The 20,109-nt window shown below is 30.9% G+C and overlaps 1 protein-coding gene across 1 annotated transcript; it reads left to right on the top strand.

Annotated features, from left to right (window-relative positions):
- Window positions 1–3,182: 3,182 nt before the first annotated feature.
- On the top strand, window positions 3,183–4,030 carry LOC147821795 (26S proteasome regulatory subunit 8-like). Its single transcript, XM_087199243.1, has one exon. It carries the CDS (start codon window positions 3,185–3,187, stop codon window positions 3,989–3,991), a length of 807 nt encoding a protein of 268 aa, XP_087055369.1. The 5' UTR covers window positions 3,183–3,184; the 3' UTR covers window positions 3,992–4,030.
- Window positions 4,031–20,109: the final 16,079 nt, after the last annotated feature.

Below are 20,109 nucleotides of genomic sequence, written 5' to 3'. Positions count from 1 at the left end.
ATAGATGTCCAAGGGAAAAGGAGATCTGTATTTGAGAACTTCAAGCACAGACAGGGGAGTCCAAAGGAAGTAATTCAGAAATACAATGGTGCCCTTCATCACGAAAGCAAAATCTTCCAGATGAAAGGTTGAGCAATAAGATAGTAAAAGTAATAAGACAGAAAATATAGCAAAAATAATGACAACAAAAGCAATGTAATAACATCAGTAATAATAAAAACTAAAAGCCATAATGATATGGTTACACTACAACTATTTCCTATTTATGAGAACTTATTACATCAGAGATTATTATAAAAATTCATATGTTGTTAATATATTTAACATTCCAAGCAACTGTAGAAGGAAAGTAATGATTTCTTTTTTTCTTCTGCATCTCTGGGACAGAAATTAATCATTCTGTATTAATTCTCTCAAAACTGTATTATTGGTAAAAGAATGACATTTTAAAGACAAGAGGCACAAATAGGAAAATGTTAATGTTGTTGTATAAAAGTATACGAAATACATTAATCTTTTCTATAAATCAACATGAAAAACAGAAATAGCCCATAGATAATTAGTTCCCTAAAAACAGTCTAATCTCTACAGAAAGTTTAAGATTTTTGCCTTTTGTCTTTTAAAATAAACTTTTAACAATTTAGTAAAATTTAAGAAACATTTCTGTGCTTATATGAACATATATGTGAGAGCACAAACACACACACAATTATGATGCAAATTTCTAGTTTTAAGTATGTCTTACACTAGAGTATGCTTAAAAAATGCTAAGTTACATTGGCAACTGAATTTTTATTTGACATGTTATTGGAAAAACAATACAGTCTGTCCCATAACTATAGACGGAGAGAAGAGCTTCTTTTCTTTAGAGAAAATGTCATGGGATAAGAATGAATTGTGCCATTGTTAGCTATGTGGATTTAAGTAATAAATAAAGTGAATATTTCTGATGTTTGTTAATAGCTTTCCAATTACTTTGCTGTCTTTAAGGCTTGTAGATTGTCACATAATCATTAAGATTGAATTACAAGGGCCCGGGGATTTAGCTCAGTGGTTTCGCCACCTGCTGCACAAGAACAAGGACCCAAGTTCGATTCCTGGTACCAAAAAAAAAAAGATTGAATTAGAAAGCTTACAGAGCTTAAAAGCCTTTACCTTAGGGTGAATCCAGAAATAATTCCATAATTCCGGCCTCTGATAAAGGGCTTTTCTCAATAGATCACACAATTTCTCACTTAACATTAAATGTAAGAATTACATTAAATATTTAATGTTGAAATGTTAGGTAAATTATAAAAAACATAAGCTCAATTATTTTCTGGAATGATTTGTAAATATCTATTTTATTTAAAAAATTAAATTAATTCTAAAAGGAAGATGATAGTTATTATAAATTTAAAATAAAATAAAGTAAATATAGTAGACAAACAAATATGGTATAGTAAATAAGGAAAAATATTTTTACTTGTATGTTATTAAAACATTTAATGCTCCCAGTAACTGCAGAAGGAAAGTAATGATTTTTTTTCCACTATTGGATCTCTATGAACATGTTGTGTTTCTAGGAATGCAATATTAACATAAACTTGGAAGTTCTCTTTTCCTGATACCTAATCTTGTTTCTTTCCCCAAAATTCACTGTTAATCTAAAATCACACACACACACTCACACACACACACTCACACACACTTGTTCTATGAGAAACTAGTTATTAAAAATATTATTGACAGAAAACTATTGAATAAATAATAACCATAAAACATTAATAGCTTTAATGATGGTTAATAGTGTTTATCAACTTGATTGAATGAAAGGATATCCAGATAGCTTTAAAACATTGTTTCTCAGTGTATTTTTGAGGGGATTTCTAGACGACATTAGCATTTGGATTGGTAGACCTAGTAAAGCGGATCCTGTCTCACCAATGTAATTCAGCATCATTCAATTCAGTGAGGGCCTGGATTAAAAAAAAAAAAGGTGGAAGAGAAGTGAATTTGTTTTCTGTGCTACAGCTGGGACACCATCTCTTAGCCTCAGACATCTGCACTACTCCTGGTTCTCAGGCTTTTGGATGTTGAGCAGAATTTATACCATGTGCTTCTCTGGTTCTTCTGCTTTTATGTTTGGGCTAAAATGATACCACTGTCTCTGTTGGTCTTCCAGCTTACAGATAGTGGATCATGGGGCTCTTCAGCTTCCAGAAAATGTTTTCATAGACAGTCTGTTGTATCTATTTCTCTGGAGAACCCTGACTAATGCACTGTGCTAAGTAAATGTGGTTCAGCAGTTTGAGGGTAACAGATGTGAAAAGACAAGATGACCTACAAAGAACATCAGGCAGATAAAAACACTTTTCTGTATTTTTTACTAATGTATATGTATGTAATTCATAAATTAAAATCTTAATTCATTAATATATAAACTGTTTAAAGTCATGGCTTCCTCTTTGAGTTTTTCATATCACATTAGATTTTTATTTTCACTAAAGTTTTCTCTTTTTCTGATAGAAAGAAAAATGAACTGTAAAGATTTAGAGACTATGTCATAGTATTTTTAGAGATTGCTGTTTCCTTTAGATTGCTTCTTTTATGAAAACATTTCTCTGCTATGATTCAATAGAGTTTCTCTCTTTTACTTCAAGTATGAATTTTTTTCATTTATTGTGTGATTTTTTTTTAAATCTTAGATTTAAACTTTGGAATATAGTTCTCTGAACATCTACAAGTAAAAAGCACACTATATATGTAATGTTATCTGACTTCACAAGCTGTCAACAACTTGAGCACCTTTTCCCAGAGACAGATGTAACTGAATAAAAATAAAGTAAAATCTTATAAGATTCAATAATCATTATAATGGTTTCTGAATAACTGAACACCAAATATAGATTTATATTTTTAATTTAAATTATCCTCTATTGATTTTATTGGATGAATACAACTGACTTATATTGTGCCAAAATAGTTTAAAAAGAGCCAATATCTATTTTTGCTAAACCTACAAGTTTATTTATGTGAAAATTATCTCTGAAATGTGGTATGAAATTGTATTTATTAGATGATATATAGGAATATTTTCATGGAATGTACATTTAAAGAGAAATATAAAATATGTATTTATTACATTCAAGTATATACACATGGTTTATATAATTAAATTTTTATTTATATTTTTCCACTCATGATGGTGGAAAAGGTGCCTGACTCGACCTATGAGATGATTGGTGGATTGGACAAGCAAATCAAGGAGATCAAAGAAGTGATTGAGCTGCCCGTGAAGCACCCTGAGCTCTTTGAAGCCCTGGGCATTGCACAGCCCAAGGGAATGCTGCTATACAGACCTCCAGGCACCGGGAAGACACTGTTGGCCCGGGCTGTGGCTTATCATACTGACTGTACCTTTATTCGTGTCTCTGGCTCAGAATTGGTACAGAAATTCATTGGGGAAGGGGCAAGAATGGTGCGGGAGCTGTTTGTCATGGCACGAGAACACGCTCAATCTATCATCTTCATGGATGAAGTCGACTCCATTGGCTCCTCTCGGCTGGAGGAGGGCTCTGGAGGAGACAGTGAGGTGCAGCGCACAATGCTGGAGCTGCTTAACCAGCTAGATGGCTTTGAAGCCACCAAGAATATCAAGGTTATCATGGCTACTAATAGGATTGACATCTTGGATTCTGCACTGCTTCGCCCAGGGCGCATCGACAGAAAAATTGAATTCCCACCCCCTAATGAGGAGGCCCGGCTGGACATTTTGAAAATCCACTCCCGGAAAATGAACCTGACCCGGGGGATCAACTTGAGAAAAATTGCTGAGCTAATGCCAAGAGGATCAGGAGCTGAGGTTAAGGGAGTGTGCACAGAGGCTGGCATGTATGCACTGCGAGAACAGCGAATCCATGTCACCCAGGAAGATTTTGAGATGGCAGTAGCCAAAGTCATGCAGAAGGATAGTGAGAAAAACATGTCCATCAAAAAGTTGCGGAAATGAAGAGATGTCTTTTTTGTGTATCCTTCAAATAAAGATGTGTGCAAAAAAAAAAAAAAATATATATATATATATATATATATAATGATGGTATAAACAAAAATATAGACTTCTATTTTGTTTTTTATTTAATGATGTCTGAATATTTTTGTTACAGTGATGTTTTTCCTTTATCTTTCTGAATTATAATTGTTTTCACATATAATTCTGGGACTACAATATTTTTAATGTTTTTTCTAATGACAGGCATATAGTTAAGTGATATGTAAAGTTGTGACAACTTTGACTGCTACTTTAGGTTAGAAGTCCTCATGGTAACTTGATTAGTTAGGGAAGTTTATACTGTAACTCAGGTTTAGGTATACTTGCCTTTTCTAGTTTGGTAAGTTGTCCAACATCTTGCAACCACTTAGCAAACTCTAATTGACTTGAATGTCAGAGTGTGAATAAGTTAAACTTTTTGAAGCTGGATTTATATTGCCATAACATGAAGACATAATTTAATAAACTTGTCAGTAACAAACTGTATTAGATAATTGGAAGATTTAATACAGTTTCTTAATTCCCTAACATATGCATAGAATTATTTTTAAGCAGAAATTTGTTGGTAAAATAAATCTATATATCAACTATTAGATAATGAGGAATTTTTTTAAAATGTATTTTTTTGTAGAAAAGAAAAATGGGTAAATGTTAAATCTATAGGTTTAGGATATTTATATTTAAATAAAATTGACAGAATAATTTGATCAAACTTACCCTCAGTATATTTTTCTTAAATTTTATTTGTTGGTCCTTTATGCATTTCTAGTCTTTAATGTATATTCATGGCATATTGATGCCAGAATTTTACTTTACTTTATTTGTAATAGTTCTTTTATGTTCCTTACCTTTCTTTTTCTTTGTTCTTTTGAGAATATGATTCTGAGGGAAAGATTGCAGAACTGAGTGGCTCCCATCTTGATATTTTTTCCCTTAGTGTGTTGGTGAAATATACAGTAATGGCTGTAGAATAATCATTATCTCAGTCAGAAAAAGATTTGTAAGAGCAAATGTATTACTGTAGTAAAAGAAAAAATTCCAACTCTCAATTATTACAGGTACCCAGTATAACTACATGAAGGTTGATCTGATGGATATTCACAGCTAAACTCAAATTTAAGACAATTTGTAATATAAACACTGGAAATGAAATATAATATTAACAAAAACAGATTTATCCCTATGTTTGTGACTTAAGGAGTATCATCTTTTAGTTACCTTTGTGCATTAGTAATATGCAGGTAAAAGAAATATAAATATTAAACCATCTGTATTAGTCAGATTTTCATTGCTGTGACTAAAATATCTGATTCTCACAACTTAAAAAAAGACAGGTTTAATTTGGCTCATGGTTTTGAGGGATTCAGTCCCTACTTAACTGGCTCCAAGGCAGGTACATCATAACAGAAAGGCATGATGGAGCAAAGCTGCTCAGCTCATAGCCTCTTGGAAGCAGAGCAGGTGAACAGTATCAGAGATGAAGGAAATGGACCAGACACAGATCCCAAAGTGATGCCTTTGTGATGCTTAGACATACCAGAAGTGTGATTTACTGATCCCCTAGGTAGCTCCCAACCCAATAAAGGAGATAATCCTGAAAAACAATATAACATTCACTATAGTTAATAACAATATATTATATTCGTAATCTTGCTAAGAAAGTATACTTTATGTGTTATCAGCACAAAATAATAAGTATGTGAAGTTGATTTAGGCTCTCTGCATTATGTATGTATTTTAAAACAACATACACATGCTACATATATGTAACTTTTATTTCTCAATTAAAATTCTAAAACAAAAACAATTTTTTAGAAAACCTGAGAAAAGATTTACAATGATATTTGTGTTTAGACCCTGATTTGAGTAAACAGTAAGTCAAATAGAGAAATTTGAATTCTTTTTAGAAATTCAGAAATTATTACTTTTTGACATGATAGTGACATTGTAGCAAAGCCTATTGTCATATTTATAGACACAGTACTTAAGATTTTTCTTACAATAATTCAATGGAAGTCCATAAACAGTTTATAGGGACATGAACTGAATATTTTTCACATTTAAAAATTAAATGGAATGTATAAAAGCCCCAAAGGGAAAGAACTGATATGAAGGAAATCTAGAACAACCTGAATTAATGAAGGTCCATAGCAAGGTATGATGACTCATACAGCATACCACAATACACTTAGGCACAATTAAGCTTGTGAATTTTACCCAACACAGCTCACAAACTAGTAGTAGACAGCAGTATTTTTCAATAGCTTTATTTTAGTAATTGTGTATTTGTGTGGAGAAAGAGAAAAAGAGCATCTAGTGCATATATATACACTTATAGATAAATAGACATATAGACAAATGACATATAGATAAATAATACAAACATATCTAAACTAGATGTCTGGAATTCTATGCTTGGCTTAAAATAAACTTTGTGGTAGCTCTTATAATAACTGATTTGTTCATTAAATACTGACTGTATTTAAAGCATTTATAAAACAAAATTGATTCTAAGAAATTAAATTATCCAGATATTTCAAAAAGCAGTATTATAATTATTTGCATCATTGCTATTTTAGTGCTTTGGTAGATAATCTGCATGCAACCAAAACATTCTGCCTTTTGGAAGCAGGCACATTTATATGTAGAAGAGTTATTTCCAGAAACAGGTGTAGCAACCGTCATAATCAGGCTCCAGACTTTTATCATGAAAGCCCTTCAGTATATTGTGAACTTGTGGGTTTGCTTTTATTCTCTCTTACGCCCTTCAAACTGATGAATGTATATCAGGAAAATAATATGTCCCCATTTGTGGAGAACAGTCAAGTCTACCCATACATATAAATGATCAAAGCAGGGGTCATCATAAAAAGACTGTTGAATGAAAAAAAAGCATAACTACTATTGTCAATTCTGGAGGGCTGGTGACATGGGTGACAAAAGAATTTACCAACAGTTAAGAAATATAGAAAAGAAAAGAATTTATTTTGATCAGAGTACACTGTCAATAGGGATGGAATACGAATTATTAAAAGAGGAATCACACTGTCAGGTTAACAGGTTTTTTTAAGGGATTGAAGATATGGGAAAGGATCTCAGTAAATGTAAATATCGGAGAAATGTATTTCCCAAAGTATCTCATTCCTTGTTAATCTTCCTGGAATTTCTGTGTTGTAGCTAAAGTTGTACTTCCAAATTGCCAGTTGCAAGGCTATTTACTTAGACGTCCCACAAGGCCCCTTCTCACTGCAAGAAAAAATTTATTTTTATCTCAGGTTGTTTTGGTAAATGTTAGGTGATGGGCGAGATTTCTTTAAAAGAGAAATTTTGCTGCTGAAGGGTTTAACCCTTTTGTAGCCAATGAATAATCACTACAAATTCCAGGAGAAACACTTTCATTATTCTATCTAGCTTGTATTAGTCGAGTTATTGTGGCTTGAGAAAACAAATGACATACACAGCTTAAAGGCAAGAAGGTTTATTTTTACTCACAGTTTCCAAGGATTCAGTCCTTGTTACTGGCTCCATAGTAAAAACAATATGGCAAACGTTCCTGGTGCAGGAAACCTATTCAACTCTTGATAGCATGGAAGCAGATAGGGAAAGAAAAAAAGCCAGAAAAGAGATATACTCTTCAAAGGCACAACTCCAGTGACCACTTCTTCCAAACAGGCCCTCCTTCATAACAATCCATTCAGCTGTGAACTCTTCAATGAATTAACCCATTGGTGAGGTTGGAATCTTCAATACATAAACCTGTGGGAGACACTTCATATTTTGACCAAAACTATAAAAATAAAATTGTATTAATATGTAGACAAGCAATTAGTGAAAATATAAGAAATGAAAATTATAATGGAAAAGTTGGTAAAGTTGTTCAGAACAATTTTGGTTTTTGTTTTCTGAAAAGATAATTTTCTGCATAAACAATACTTTCCTAACCATCCCAAATGATGTTAAGTTACATGTTTAAACTGAAGAAGTTTAAGCTAAATAAAACTATTTCAACTCATTCTTTTGCCAAGTATTGTTGTTTAGTTTGGCTTCTGAGATTCAGCTCTGGAATCATTATAAAAATAAAATTAGTCTATAGTTAAAATTTGCATGTGCTCGGGTCTGGGGATTTAGCTCAGTGCCACCTGTCTCGAAAGCACAAGGACCAGAGTTTGATCCCCGGTACCAAAAAAAAAAAAAATTTGCATGTGCACAGGTCAGGAGTGTAGCTCAGTGATGCAGCATCTGCCTGGTAAGTGCGAGTCCCTGAGTTCAATTCCCGGTACCAAAATAAATAAAATTTGCATGTGCATAAGTCTCTGATTTCACAATTATTGAATTGGGATACTTAAACCAAAGTTTTTTAAGAAAATATGGTACCAACTGGTATCACAAATAAAATGGTGTACACAGAAAAATGTTCCTTGATCTAAAATTCTAGTCTGGTCTGTATTAAGCTATATTCAAGTTTTCATATCCCTCATAAACCAAAGGCAATCCACTTTCCTTTTACTTTCCAAGTTTTCTAATGATGCCACACTTGTAGATCATTTGCAATTTATTATGCAAATGATTTGCTTAATTTTTACCCATATTGCTTAGTGTTGAGTATGGTAAGGAAAATGAGTTCCAGGGAGCATAAAAGCTAGTCTGAGACTGCATTTTTCATAGTGTTACATCTCTATAAAGTACAAACATTTAACTTCTGAGTATTTAGAGCAGGGAAATAAAGGATATTACTCAAATTTTAAAAATAGGATTAATGATAAAAATTAAGCAAAACTGTGTGCTTCTGTACCTGCTTGATTACTCTGGCCCCTTCGTTGACAGAAAGACACTGAATGGAAAGATAACTCTGCTGTGTTTCCTGAAGTCATTTGAAAGTTCTATCTTTGCTTATTTTAAGGATTAGTGAAATAAACATGGGTATGATGAGTTTATATATTTTCCTCAGTTTCAAAAGAATTTATTACATATAATCTTGTTTAAATTTTTGGAGTTATTTGGGCAATTATATTTATTAATATACATTTCTAAAATAAAATATCAATGACATTTAATGTACTTGTCAATAACTGGCATAATCGAACAAAAGAGAAGATTTTCTTAGATGAGTCAGTTATATAATACAAAGTGGTTAAAAATTAGACAAATAGTGTTATGTACTTAGAGAAACTGGGCAGAACACAAGTATGTTAGTGTCTTGATGACTAATTCAGATCAATTCAAACTTATTTTAGCTGGGATAATTTGTATGAATTTTGAGAAAGGTTGTTAATTTCATAAGTCAATTTTGCTGGAAGTACTGACTATGCAAAAAAGGCTCAACAGGGAAATAGTATCAAAAGTCATCACAAGTATTTAGAGTTCTTGAAGTTGAAATAAATGTACTATGCTCATTCATGTGTATAAAAAATGAAATAAATAGTATAAGAAGTAGTAATTGTAGTTGTACATACCATATAATATACATATTTGGTATATTACAGACTGGCTAAGTAAGTCTAATTTAGATCATTAGTTCTTTAGTTGTAATTAGATAGATATGTCATTATTTAGCTTTTTTATTAACACATATTGATTTTACCCTAAATAATTTATCTACTAATGTTTGAGTCTCCAACTTTTAAGATTAGAATTGTAATTTTTAAAAAATCATATAAATGATTTCCACATTTTGGGCCATCAAGTGTCAAAGAAAAATAATTTATGAATCTCTCTTGTAGTTTAAAAAATGTATTAATAGTTAATGTTTATAAAGTACTTAAATAGTGTATTGAATTTTCAAATGTTTTACATATTGAAGCAGTGAGGGATTGGTCTGGCTGCATATGAAAGCAAACACAAATTATAGCAAGTTATGCAGAAGAGACCTGTATTTCCTCCAAAAAAAAATCTATAGCTAGGCATGCCAAGTCTCATATGCGGGGCTAAATGTCCTCACATTAACATTGGGTACTTTTCATCTTTCTGACTGGGTAGTCTTAAGGCATGACTGTTCCTATTGGTCTCAAGATGTCTCAGGCTCTTGAGATATTGCAAAAGCATTCCAAATTTACAATAAGGCCAAGAAACTAAAAGCTGCTTCTCAGCAGAATCTAACTTTCAGAAAATCTTTAGAATTACCACAAATGATTTGTGTTTTAAAATATTCTTTTGCCTTGAACTGTGTATCTGTGTCAAGAAGGGAGACTGGAAGATACAATTTTTATTTGGGCACAAGAAAATAAAGATTCTCTTTGGAAGGAAAAAGATGGCTGTGAATCTTCAGTGAGCATCTGGCAGAATCTGATATACATAATCCCAATTTAACTGATACTAAAAAATGTCAAGAACAATTTATGTTATACATAAATATATTATACAGGTAATAAATGTATATATTATACAGGTAATAAATGTCAGTGCCAAGATCTCAAGAGAGAAAGGTAAAATGTCATGTTCTGGTAATTCTCCACTGATTTAAACTTTCTAAAGAGATATTTTCTTTAAGCCTTTGTAAACAAAAAAGACTTGCTACTTTGCATTTCCAAACAAAACTCTTTTCTGCCCAATAAATCTCATTCTAACTTATCATACTATTTTTCAAATTTGTATTATATTTCTACCTTTCCAATGCCCCCAGCATCCAACTGATATCATACTCCTATTTATATCTCCAATACTAGTTCCTTTTATCTTTGGCTAAGTAATCTTTAATAAATCATAATTATAATTAATGTTCATGGAAAAGATCTTGCTGAATTTGTATTTTATTAACTTTTACAATAAAATAAAAAATTTCTCTTCATTCAACAAATAAAAATGACTCAAATGTACATTGAGGTATTTTTTTGTATTTACATAGCTAATTCTGCACACAGACATACATGTGTGCAGGTACATTCATGTGTGATAACTTCTCTAAAAACATCAAAATTTATGCTTGCATTTTTTTCTTCACACTGATAGCATAGTGACTCCTATATATTGGAATGCTGAAACAATTTATAGAATAAGAAATTTTAGGAAAAATATTGAGAATAAAAGCTCCCAATTCATGATTAGTGTGTAGGTCTGGTTGATTCCATATAAGGTTTTTGGACTTTATTATACACGTATGTTTTAGATCTCATAGTAAATAAACATTTACATTTTCTTGTTTCAACATGATAAATATCAGTGAAATCATCCCATCTTCTACCTTTAAAAGTATATTTTTCTTCCTAATGTCAGAAATCACAATGTTTTGTGATGCTCAGCTTACAACTTTAGTAAATATTTTCCAATTATATTTAAGGGATTAAAATTATTATGGATAATTAGATTTAAATTAAAAGTCAACAGTGTAAGCCTAAAGGCTATCTGTGCTCCTAAGGTTTATTCCATTAAATAATGTCTGTATGTCATACTTAAATTCAATGTAATCACTTGAGAAGAAAGATTTATTTCACATAACTTAGGTATTCAGGTGCTTAATATTGTTGTAATATATTATCTTACTTTAAATTCAGAAAGGAATGATAACAAATAATTTATAAGATCAGTGTATGAATTTTATAAAAATACATTTATACCAAGTAAAATAATTTTTAAAATGGAAACATTTGGAAGATACTAGTTATCTAATGATAGTGGATTCATAAGAGTATAAGAATAGTTTGTAGTGAACAATATGCACTATCATTAGATCATAATTATTTGGCATAGTATTTTCAAAATGTTAAAGACAAAATAATATCCTTTGATACAAATGAAAACATTGAGACTCCACTTCACTTTAGAAAGAATGGCTGCTATCAAGAAATCAACCAATAACAAATGCTGGCCTGGGGTTTGAGGGAAAAGGAACCCTTTTCCATTGTTAGTGCCAGCATAGACTGGTGCAACCACTGTGGAAATCAGGGTAGAGATTCCTCAAAAAACTCAAACTAGAGGTTCCATTTGACCTAGCTATTCCCCTGCTGGTATCTTCCCAAAACAATTAAAAGAATCATACCACAGCGATATATGGTTACTCATGTTTAAGCAGCACAGTTTGTAATAGCTAAATCTTGGAAACAGCTCAATTGTCCATCAACTGGTGACTGGATAAAGATGTCTTTTTTAACTAAAATGGAGTGCTACTCAGCCATAAAGAATGATAAACTGGAGACATTTACAGCTAAATGGATGCACATTGAGGCCATACTTTAAGTGAAATAGATAGGATACACATGGGTAAATACTGAATTGTTCCTCTGGTGTGAGAAAATGAAAGTGTAAATGAGGACCAAAATATATAATAGATAATGTGAAATAGGAAGAAAAGGTCCAAAGGGGAAGGGGAAGTAAGGAGGAGGGGTAGGGGAAAGGAAAGAAGGGAAAGAAAAAATATGAGAAAAGAAGGAAAAAACAGAAACAAAGTTTTTGTAAATAGGGAGGGTTGGAGGGGTGGAAGGGAGGGAAGGGGGATGGGGAAAAAACAAGAAACAAGATATATCATGTACAGGTACAAGTTCCCAATGATGAATGTGATCATAATGTGTACTTAAAACATACCAATAAACTTAGTGAATAAAAAAAAATATCCTTTGTTGAATACTAATATCTATTTCAAAACAAAACAAATGTTCCATTTAAATTTAATGTAAATTATTAAAGTTTAAAGAAATTACTTTTATCTTTTATTTTTATATTTCACATATAATTTTTATCAACCAATAATTAATAAAGATAGAAATTAAATAAAATATTACAATTATAGTCTTTACCAAATAATTCACAATGAGACACTGAAACTACAAATATTATACACTTTCAAATACATACAAACATTGATCGCTGTTTTCCAAGGTTAACTATTAAAACTTTTAAAATATAAACTTGGTTGATTCCCTACATACTATTAAAAACTTTTTCACATAAACAAAATTATGTATGTAGTTAAAGAGAAAGAGAAAGGTCCACAAAAATGTAAAAGGTATTTTATACATGATCATTTCCAAAATATATTCACATTATATATGTTGATCAACAAGATATTTTTCTCTTAATATTGAATAATTATTACTTGTGTCAGTAATTCATATAAATCTTAACTTTTTACTTTCCTTTCCATTTATTTATTCATGCTAGAGGGCGTTACATGGTTATATCTCCATTCATTATTCACTATACCAGGTACTAGAGGTAGAACAGGAACTAATCAGAAACATTACAGCATTTGGAAGTCTTGAAAGTGAAAAGAACTGCAATAAGTGATAGAGGGAACATTAGAGATCAAGGAGATGAACTTTCAGACTTCTCTCTCAGGCAACAGACTTAAAATGTGAAATTACAACAGAATAGCTAGAGCAGCTAAGGTGTTGGATTCATTTGTGACCACTGGAACAGATTATTAAGTATAACTATCTACTTCTAAATTGTTCAGTGTATAATTGCTTTAAATAACTTATAGATATATTGAAATGGGCACCTTATAATTTACATTTGTACCAGTTCATAATCAAAAATTATTTTTTAAAATTTTTCAATTGTGAGAACAACAAAATATTGCCGGACTTCATAGAACAGTCAATATTATAATAAAATAATAAATAACCATAAATTATCCAGAATTAAGATTTTAGACATATTTTGAAGATCATTGTCATACTGTTGAAGTCAAAGAAAAGCTGACAAGTAGGAATGGGAGGGGGTCAAAGATGGAGATTAGGAAAATAATAACATTTAATATGTCACAGAGGTAGAGACACAAAGAACAGTAGGGGGAAAGCTTCCAGAAATTTAGAAAAAAATGACTCATTGAACAATTTGAGACTTGACTGATAACTCACAAACAGAATTGAGAAGCTGTAAGCTGCAATTTCAATAGACTTTTCAATACAAGTTTGACTATAAAGTTTGGACACTTATCTTGGAAATAAGGAAATAGAAATATTTACTGAGGAATATTGGAATACGTTTCAGGGGAAATCAAAAATTTAAATCTATGTGATTTCCAATGACAGAAAATTCAATTGTAATATGGTTTTTACATTTGAAAGTATTTTTATTTTTAAAAACATGATGTCATTGACGTTAATAAATTTTATAAAAGTATTCTATTGGGGATCTCTTTTACAAATTTACCTTTCAGATTTTATTCCATGAACTAAACAGCTTCCAACCTACCCACTTAGGGAATGAGCCTTAAGCACACATACATAGACAATGAAGAGTATGTATCTTTAAAGAACAACAAACATGGCCATATCCTTAATAATGAGTAAATATGTTAGTCATCTAGTTTTATAAGAGATAAAGAATATGCATTTAGTCTAAAATCTGTTTTATACTTTTAGATATGTTTCTGTGACAAAACAATACAAAATCAGAAATCTAAGTACTCTACTTCATGAATAAAACAGCACATTAGATGTTTGTAAATTTAAAGGGCTTGTGATTTTTGAGTGAGATTCTCAAATGAAATTTCAGGCAATGAAAAAGAGATACAAAAACATCTTGAGAAGAGAAACCCATCAATCAAAACTATTCTAAGCACAAAATATTTTTCAAAAATTATAAATTTTTTAAAAACTCAAGAGTTTTTGACCAAGATGTTAATTGGGTCACCTCATCCCAGATAGGTTAAAAAAAAAATCCCTTAGCTTCTAGCTAGGTGATAATTACATTCATTCTTCTAAAATGAAATAACTCTATTTGGGGAGAAAATTCTTTGTACGTAGCTAGACAAAGGCTGAGTAGAAATCAGTGAAAAAGAGACAGAATAGAATTAAGACAATGAAATGTATAACTACACACAATTAGCATTGTAACAACCTTTTATTTGTGCACAATTAGTAGTTTTCTAGTGGGCTGATTATTAAATTTTAATCATAGAGTTTCTTTGGCTTTATTCTTCCCTAACAAGTGTTTTGAGTGCTGAGATATTATTTTTTTCTTAAGAAAGTACTAATTTGAATTTTGACCACTAAATTTTCTTTGGCTTCTGACAGAAAATGCCTTTCTAAAGTTTTTAATTTATAAAAGTATGGAATTTTCAGTGACTTGTTTTCTTTTTGATGAAATGATTTTTAATCCAATGTAAGATATTTCATTTTGCTAATTCTAGTCATCAACTTTCTCTTCCTATTCAAATAGCCATTTAATTCCCTTTGTTTTACACCATACTTCCTGTTGTGTCTTTGGGTAAAACCAACTGAACATATTCAGAAGTACTGGTTTCACACCAACAACTTGTTATATGTTTAACATCTATAGAGATTTCCTGTGAATGGCCCTTTTCCAGCCTTCTGTGAGACAAGTCAGATAAAAACAATGCTCCAGAAATGGGACTTTTCAAGAACTCCACCCCTGGCCTTCTCCGGTTTTTGCCTGAATGAAGGAGGATGAAGTCAGCTACATATTCTAATGTACTCTCCAAATTCCAGTAGATCTGTTTTAATAAGGATATTCCTCAGATTATGATAAGCATTTGGTTAATTTTCATAGTTCTGAAAAAGTTGATTTTTGACAATTTCTCCTCTTTTTTTTCTTCTAAGAAAAGAAGTTTTGAATATAAAATTCAAGATTCATGGAGATTTCTCTGTGCAACTATATTTAATACCAGTCTTGCCCTCAGCAAACCAATCCCTGCTTGGGTATTTGTATCCCAGTCTCATATAAACACATACAGTAGTCCTCATTTCTCTAAGGAAGTTTCAGATGCCATAAAGGTTAACGGAATATTGTAGAATGCAAGCAACTCTTAAGTTTAAATTTCCATTCTGAGTAATGGAATGAAACCTTGTGACATCCTGTGCTGTTCCTCCAGGGACATGAATCATCTATTTGTCCAGAGTATCCACATTGTTTTTATTGCCCACTCATATAGATGACAGAGAGAAAAAGTAAGAGAGCACATTTACATAACTTGTATCACTGTATTAAAATTTTTTATTGTATGTTATCATTAACCTATCATTGACAAATTTATAATGTAAACTTTATTATAGATATACACATATAGAAAAGAACAGCATATATAGGGTTCAATATATGTAGAATTTAGCTAGGAACAACCACTAGATATAATGTTAAAATAAAATTTCAATCTCCCTTATCCCATGCTCCTTTACTTGTTATTCTTCCAAATATGTTTGTAAGGTAAAGATTAGCACTATCGTGTACTGAACTGTTCAATAAAGAACCTTACAAGTTAAGATGATCTACTCTAATTCCCATTACCCTATATCTATTTTGTCAGCAAGTCTTGTTGGCTTTAACATCGAACTATATATTGAATATCTTATCATTTCTTCATTTTTGTGATCACCATTCTAGTAAAAATGCCCATAATTTCTTATATGCCCAATGGCAATAGTGTACAGATAATCTCTCATCATTTTAATTTATTTGTCTTAGTAAAATGCTTATGAAACCAATAAATATGTATGATCAGTAACATATACAATCAATTACGGATAAGTAAACTATTCCTATGTAAAATTAACCCAATAAGTATCTTAAAATAATTATTTATTATTTTTATGTTTCTACTAATACGTGCTAGCTTCATAAATTGCACCTATGTATTTACGGTCAGCTTTGATTTGGTTCAATTACTTTGGTAATTGTGACTGAACCTAACTTACCAAGGTGGATAGAACCTAAGCTGTAACAATTGCACTGTCTAAGCTGTGGTCCATCTGTCTTAACTCTCCAACCAACTAGCTAATTTATATCACTATGGCATTTGTAGACAGTCAAGGAGGACATGTCAAAGCACACTGTCTTATAGCTGGCCTAAGGCCATTTTAGGTTCAAACAAAGGAAAACAGATTCTACTTCTTAATAAGATGTGTGACAAAATTACATCCAAAACTTCATCTATAGGAACAGAAAGAAAAGTATTAAGGCTTTAAATTGAAATTTAACAAACATACATACTCAAATCACTCAAAACATGATAATAACTACCAAAGCACCCTCTATTAGACTACTGCCTGTCTCTGCCATTTTACTTCATATAAATCTTCCTGAAAAATTATGATATATCCAAACTAATGTTTTGTTTTCTCAAATGGTAACTTTATTTTCAATTCAGCTACTGTGCACATATTTTGCATTATCTTTGCACTATTCTTTATCTTACCTAACTGAAAATATATTTACTTTAAAGTTCAATGTTATTATTTTACTCACATAAAATTATCTCTTATTATTTCCAAAAGGGAACACCAAACACACACACACACACATCACTGTGGAGGAAGAATGAACACAATTAACTTTAGAATATTACATTATCCTTATATCATTAAATATATATATATATATATATATATATATGGAATGGATTTATCATCCTCTTCCTGTATTGAACCAGTAATTTTAAAAAGTACATTGAATTATTCTCTACTTATATTTTTCAACCCAGTTTTCACTTCCTTCTTTATTTTCTCTTTGTTTCTCATTCACATGTTTCTATTCTTACATTAAGTTTTTTCAACATATCTGGACAGCCTCAGTGTAATAGCTTTGTTTGAGATCAGCCAAACTTTTTGAATTCATGCACTGATATTTTTCTTCGGTTTTGAGAAATTACTTGTTTTTAATCTCTTTATATATCATTACCCTTATTTTGTCCTGGGACTACAAATACACACTGTTTATCCATTCTTGCTGAATATTTCAGGTATTTCTTGCTTTTTGAGGATATTTCCATTACTTTTATCCTTTTTCTTATTTATTTTTGTGTTTTTATTATCATTTATTCAGTTCACTAATTCAGTCATCTTCACCATTCAATCTACTAGTAAGGTATTAAGGAAATTTATGAATTAAAAAATTAAAATTTTCAGTGTTAGAAGAAATATTTCATGCTTAAAGATTTACTTTTTTGATGAAAACTTCATATTTTTTATCTGTGTGGGGTTTTTTTCTATTTACTTGAGTATCACAGTGATATTTTAATGTCTCTGACAGCTAATTTGACATCTGGATCACATGTAGAATGATTTTTTTTAATCTTCTTATTATGAGCCTGTGGGATCTGTTCTAAGTGTGCCTAGCAATTTTTTGAATGTCAAGCTGTATATGTATATATATATATATATAATACTTGCACAAACTCAGGATAATCTCTTATTCTACATTGATTTTAGCCTTCCTTTCCCTTAGTCAGGTTAGAATACTGCTAATCACTTTCAACCAGTAAGAGACTGGAATTATTTGAGGCTAATCTGCACTTGAAGCAATGTTGGAGATTTCTCAGTTTTCTCCTGACTTCTAATTATTAAACAAAAATTGTAATTTCTTCTGGGAGAATCTTCTCACTAGGATGGTATTAACTATATATTGACTCAGACTCATTAAAAACCACTCCATTTTTGAGAAGTTTTTACATTTAAGGAATTATTTTCCCACTGCATGAAGCCCTGCTACTCAACAAATGTACTGAATAATATGATAAATGTCCAAAAAGCAGGAGCAATCAGCAATGTGTTTGAAACACAAGCCTTCACTGGTAGCTTTACTGGTTTCTCACTAGGACCCTCTGCTGGTCTTTAGTACAGGCTATTCAACTCATTGGCAGTATTCAGAAAGGCCAAAGACTCCAAATATCCATGGCAAGATAGATCTGCAAAAGGGAAGGGGACCAAGTGATAGAGGGAGGTAAGAGGGAGAGATAGGGAAGGGCATGAAAAAATCTTTACTATTAAGGTGTTATGCACATGTACCAACTCCCCACAATGAATATAATCACTATGTACTGCAAACACGTACTAATAAAAACAATTTTAAAGATCAATGTAATCTCTGGAAGAATTGTCTTTGTCTATAAACTTATAGACAGTAGCTCTCATTGCCAAATTCGCTATCTGCTGTCTTGAGACAGGTTAAGTGTGAGTGTTTGCATCCAGCTACTCAACCCTCCATAGAGGCTATTTATTATAAACATTCAAGCATAAGAAGAAATTAACTTTATTAGCTTTATGATAAGAAATCACACTGGTTCTTCCTCTAATGTCAAAGACAGAAAATGAGCAAGATACCTTGGAGGAACTGAGCAGGTTCAATAATGACTATTAGGGTGACACTGTCAGAATTAAAAGAAAAGTATCATTTCCTCAAATGAAATAGTTGTGTTGGAAAACTATCCTGTTTTAATTAATGATAAACAAAATGTTATGATATATAAATTATGCAAATCAATCTTTACAAAACATACATTGAATTTCATAATTCAGATTTTAACTATAATAATGTAGAATTCCAAATGATTGCTATATAATAACCTTTGCAATAGGAAAATTCATTCCATGAAAACATTTTATGGTATTTTTCAATATTTAATTGTTCAAATACATTTTCTAACAAAATACTCACACATTTTGTTCTTTCCAGGGCATTTTAACATTGAGATAAATTTTAATTGCATTTCAAAAGTGTATATTAATTATACAACATAATGGGTTTTATTCTGGCATTTTTATGCATGTATGTAAGATACTTTAATCCTTTCCAATAGAAGGTTCTGGCATTAATTACTTTGGGTATATGCTTAAAAAGTGTGTGAAGAAATCATTTGATAATTCTACTTTTAGTTTTTGAGAAACCTCTATACTGATTTCCATAATGTTATAGTAATTTACATACCTATCAACAGTGTATAAGTGTTCCTTTTCCCCTCACATCTTTGCTAGGATTTATTGTTTGTTTTCTTTTTTCATAGTTTTTTAAAGAAATGTCTTACTGCGGTGGTTACTATAATAGACAGAAATTAAATATAACCTCTGACCATTATGTTATTCAAGAAAGTATTTAATTATGTATTCTTGCAATTAATATTCTATATTTGGAGCCTATTAAGTTTTACAAAGCATTTTAAGATCCACAGCAATTTTATTAATAATACATTACATAAATAATATTTAATCTAAATTGAATTGTAATACTTCCCATAGTTATTATATCAATGTTTATTTTTCTTCTTGGAATTAAATGTGCCATAAAACACTAAAAAGATTCTGATCCATTTAATATTTCAAGATATACTTAAGATTTTTGTATATATCCAGACTAGAGTAAATAATAATTTTGAAAATTGTCATTTGGATTATAAATTTATAAATTATACA

The sequence above is a fragment of the Heterocephalus glaber genome, unplaced genomic scaffold, assembly GCF_053883595.1.
Source record: "Heterocephalus glaber isolate CG9 unplaced genomic scaffold, H.glaber_assembly_v1.0 deba00001690, whole genome shotgun sequence".
NCBI lineage: Eukaryota > Metazoa > Chordata > Mammalia > Rodentia > Bathyergidae > Heterocephalus > Heterocephalus glaber.
This window is presented reverse-complemented; position numbering and strand designations above follow the sequence as displayed.

What these genes read in the sequence shown, in the direction of transcription:
- LOC147821795 (XM_087199243.1), top strand. Translation starts at nt 3,185, where the DNA reads ATGGTGGAAAAGGTGCCTGACTCGACCTATGAGATGATTGGTGGATTG.